At 36.5% G+C, this 5,035-nt stretch overlaps 1 protein-coding gene across 1 annotated transcript; it reads left to right on the plus strand.

Moving 5' to 3' along the window:
* The first annotated feature begins 561 nt into the window (after positions 1-561).
* On the plus strand, positions 562-3,687 carry LOC110114072 (zinc transporter 2). Its single transcript, XM_020846826.2, has 4 exons — positions 562-1,050; positions 1,680-1,738; positions 2,443-2,578; positions 2,941-3,687. Exons 1-4 carry the CDS (start codon positions 603-605, stop codon positions 3,333-3,335), a joined length of 1,038 nt encoding a protein of 345 aa, XP_020702485.1. The 5' UTR covers positions 562-602; the 3' UTR covers positions 3,336-3,687.
* The last annotated feature ends 1,348 nt before the right edge of the window (positions 3,688-5,035 follow it).

Consider the following 5,035-nt stretch of genomic DNA (forward strand, 5'->3'; position numbering starts at 1 on the left):
AATTATTATATTGATTTATATTATACTCAATTTTAAAATATTAATGATAATATGAGTAATATTAATTTATTTAAATAAAATATATATTCTATGAATATATTTTGATTTGATTTTGACTAATATTTTAATAATTTTTTAGAAATTTTTGAATCAAAAAAATATTGCAAAGAGAAACTAACTGAAATTTTATTATGCAACTCTTTTTGATCTATTTGTTTGGAGTTTTAATTATCAATTAAAAAATTTTTAATCTTAATTTTGAATTTAAGTTTTATTTATATGATACATGTATACATTTATTTTAATTATATAAATATTTTAAAAAATATTTTTTTTGGAAGAATTTTATTAGTTCGATGAAAATAGATCAAGCTGTTGCTGACTTGTCGCCGCCGCACCGGTGGCCACACGATTCCTAGTTTGTACCATCGCTGTCGTACTACACGTCTCCGCAGTTATCTCCTTCCTCACCGAAAAACTTTGCAGTACGAAAATGGTCTTCGCAAAAGTACAAAGCCAACCCTTCTCGTCTCAAAATCAAATCTTGCCCAAATCCTATTATTTAATCTCTCTCCCAATAACTATAATGTTGAACCTTTGCCATGGCCAATTCCTCCTCCTCTCTCCTCCCCTTCCTCTTCCTCGCCCTCGTCCTCTCCGCCGCCGCCCACGGCGGCCATGCCGACGATGATGATGCCGACTCCGACTCACCGCCGCCAAATCTCCGGTCCCGGTCGCTGATTCTGGTTAAGATATGGTGTTTGATCATCGTCTTCGCAGGAACCTTCGCCGGTGGGATCTCCCCTTATTTCCTCAAGTGGAACGAGGCGTTCCTCGCGCTTGGGACGCTGTTCGCCGGCGGTGTGTTTTTGGGGACGGCGCTAATGCACTTCTTGAGTGATTCTAACTCGACCTTTGAGGATTTGACAGATAAGGAATACCCTTTCGCATTCATGCTGGCTAGCGCGGGGTATTTGGTCACCTTGCTCGCCGACTGCGTCATCGCTGGCGTTGTTGCAAGGGGAAGAAGCGTTCAGGATGTTGAAGGAGGTGAGATTCTCTTACTGTTTCTTTTTTGCTTTGTCTATATTTAGGTTCTGTTTGGCTTCAAGAAATTTAAAGATAGGAAATGGTAAAGAAATCGAATAAAACTACTTTTCAACCACTTGTTTATTTGAGAAGAAATTGAGAGAAAAATTTTGTTTTTTTTTTGTTTGGTTTGAAGGAATAACCAATAAAGTGAAGAATCTACAGAAACTGATAGATAACCAGAGAGAGAGAGACAGTCAGAAATATGTAGGCGTTCTGATTTTCAGGCAAAATTAATCAGTTCTTATGAATTACAACCAAACAAACATCAAGATGCGATTGTGAATAAAAAACTATTTCCTTTTTCACCTAATTCTTCTGAACCAAAGACAGTTTAAAGGAAATTAGCTAGAAAGGCTCGATTTTGATTGTGGATACGAAAAACGAAGACTAGGTCTTCTTCGGATTGGGATGGGAAGTGTTAAAAAATTGATGATAGAATGGTCTTTGCACGTCAATTGTGATTTTGAATCTTTAATTACTGTTTTCAGAAGGAAGCTTGAAGGTATTGTTGACTATTTTGATAACAGATCTCAGCTTATCGGCTAATCTTGTTACTGATATTGAGAATGATTTTTATGATGATGCAGCGAAAGTTCAAGAGAGCCAATCCGGACAAAATGGCGTGGCCTCACAGCCACAGCCTGAGGTGAGCTTATTTTTGTATGGTTGCTTCTTTTCTTCGTTAATGAGTCAATGGCCGCTCATATTTTTCTCACCTTCAAAAAAGGGGAAAAAAAACTATTATGTGTTTGAAAAGTAGGAGCTGATGTAGAGATTATAGATTAACTCATTTAGACGCATATGGAATATTACTTGGCCCTTGATTTGTTTGATTTATTCTTCTTCATGTTTTTGATGTAAAATTTTGTGTTTTCTTCTTGCCTTTCATGTAGTTTTATGAAAGTTGTTAAATGGTAGAAATTGAATGAGATCATGAGGCCTCAATTTAATGGTATAAGTTGAGCCGGCTCGAGTTTGAATCAATAAATGGCTCTTGAGACTGGCTCAAGATGAGCCAATGAGTTTGAGCTAGTTCTAACTTATATTGTACTAGAAAATATTGGAGTTTCAATGATTTAGTTGTAAAATCATTGAAGTACCCACAAATTCTACTTCAGCTTTTCATCTCTCGTAATTTGGATTAATTATTCTGTGCGGACGTCAAACTCCGTCCAGAGACCAGACAAACCAAAATGCGCCACATCACCCGTGCGCTCGGTATCGTGGCTCGGTACTGCTCGGTATTTGGTTTCCGGACGACGTTCTAAGTCCGGTCTCCGCACAGAATAATTTCTCCCAAATTTGGCATTCTGTCTCCTCTATCCTTTCATTGTTTAATGCTTCATGCAGGCTGTTGGAGTGCATTCACATGACCAATCTGTGAAGTCCTTGCTCTATGAAGCCAGTTCTTTTGGAGATAATGTTTTGTTGATTGTGGCATTGTGTTTTCATTCTGTTTTTGAGGGAATTGCTATCGGTGTAGCAGGTAAGATCTCCGGGATTCAAACTACCTCAAAAACAAAAACAATTTTTTTTTTTTTGCAGATTTTTCATTGAGCATTATTGATTTGTCCTCTTTAAAAAAAAATCAGATAGACAACTTTCTTATAATTATAAGATTCTAGTTGAATCAATTATGAGAAAAAAAAAGTTGAATCAATTATGAAAAACTTATTCTCATCATAAAAAATAGTAAGAAAATTATAGCCAAATTGATTTCAATGATGTTAGGCTTGGTTTGGGACACCTTTCTTCCTACATAAAATTGCTTTAAGAAGCATTAAAAAAACCGTCCCAAACGAAAGCCTAAATGATCAAGCATTGTACTGAACTTTCTGAAAAATGCAGAAACCAAAGCAGATGCATGGAAAGCACTATGGACTGTGTGCCTCCACAAGATATTTGCAGCCATCGCCATGGGCATAGCTCTCCTGCGCATGATGCCGAATCGTCCCTTACTCTCCTGTGTAGCGTATTCCTTTGCGTTTGCCATTTCAAGTCCCATTGGTGTGGCGATCGGTATAATCATAGACGCAACAACGCAAGGCCGTGTGGCCGATTGGATTTACGCCATCTCTATGGGACTTGCCTGTGGCGTCTTCATCTATGTCTCTATAAATCATCTTCTTTCGAAGGGGTATACGCCTCAGAGACCTATTGCTGCCGACACCCCTTCTGCTCGGTGGCTGGCTGTGGCGTTGGGAATTGGTGTTATTGCAGTTGTTATGATATGGGATACTTGATGTAGAGAAGAGGATGGAGAGCTGAGAAGAAGAGAAGGATATGTTGAGAGCGAGGGCTTGGATTTCTTTTGTTTGTTTGTGTTTTAGTTAATATGGAAGTAAATTGCAATGCATACACAGAGAACGGTAAGATACCAAAAAAAATAGTCGTAGTCGTAGTCATCTCTCACTTCCTCCTCATCCACAACCCTCTGATATCGCCACGGCCGCTGGCTCTGCAACTGGAGCTTCTTCAGGATATTAATGGCGGCTATGTAATTTGCTTTTGGTTACTTAATAAGAATTTTGAATGAAATATTATGACAGCAAGAAGAATTTAGTATCTAATTAATGAAAGCTTAGTTAATGTACAGAGAAGTTTGAGTGAATTATTAAAGAACAAGTTAGGGGGTATTCTTTACATTATTTTTTAGTTAATACATTGTTAATAGCATCTCTATGTCAGAATAATATGTATAATCCCTTTGTCTTATTGCTCAAAATTAAAATAACTTCAGAAAAAAAATTGAGTTCGTTTACAAAATGAAGTAACATATTGGAGAAAGGACTTGTGACTTGTTGATTAAAGACAGTAATTGTATTTTTTTTTTAAGTTTGGGAAGTTGAGGTGCTTCGCGGGGAGGAACAAATTTGCGTCAATCAACGACCTGCGACGCAAGAGCCCGTAATTGTGTTTTTAAAGTTGTATGCCAAATTTCCTATACATAACACACCTTATGAGCAGTATCTTGATTTTATGGTTGCAAGTACTATTATTAGTTTTGTGTGTAATCTAATTATGTTGATCAATTGAGATTATATTGTTGCCTTGGATCTTAATTCCATCGGTCGAGCTCGTGGGGGCTTGTAGAGGTTCTTCCCACGCTTGTTTGGGTGCTCTGCACCAGAATTTTTTGCCTTAAAACCGTGCATCACTGTGGTGATGTATACCTAAATATTGCGGTGTTATATTGTTTGGTTAGAGGTAGAAAAGAGTGGAGTGTTGTGACGCTTTTGTACCCAATGTTGTGGTGTTGTTACACATACTAGAGATATAGAGTTAAGCGTCACGATGCTCCAAAAATGATGCTGCGAGATAGGCTGCACAATTTTCTCTCTTTTTTCATGAAGGGATGTCCATTGGTGGTTTAAATGGATTTCTCTTTGTTTGTTCATATAATAATACAATGCAAGAGTAAAGAGAGACAAGGAGAGTGAGAAAAAAGAGAGAGATCTATACTATTTCTTATAAATTTTCATAATCAATTTTTTAGGTGCGGCCTAGATTTGCGATTTTTTCCCGATTTTGGGTTTGTCCACATTAATCGTGATGCTTTTTTTTTTTCCGCTACATTTTTCAATTTCTTGTTTTTTTTTTAATTTCTTGTTTGTTTCGCTGCGTGGTTGTACTTCCCCAACAATTATAGCATTGAAGCATGCAGTTCTGTTAACATTATAAATTTTCAGTTTTAACAGAGAATAATTTGTTGCCGCAAGCACAAATTAATAAAACAAAAGCATCTTTTAAGAGAGGCTGTGGAATAATGATTTGTTTCTTTCATCAGAGGGTATAAAGATGTACATAAGATCATTTAAAAAAATAAAAATACTTCCTCATTTCAATTGAATGCGAGAAATTCCAATAAAAAATTCAATAAAAACAATAGCATAATAAAGGAGAAAATTAAAATAATTATACATAATGATACAAGGATTTATCT

Source organism: Dendrobium catenatum, unplaced genomic scaffold, assembly GCF_001605985.2.
Source record: "Dendrobium catenatum unplaced genomic scaffold, ASM160598v2 fragScaff_scaffold_1408, whole genome shotgun sequence".
In the NCBI taxonomy this organism is placed as follows: Eukaryota; Viridiplantae; Streptophyta; class Magnoliopsida; order Asparagales; family Orchidaceae; genus Dendrobium; species Dendrobium catenatum.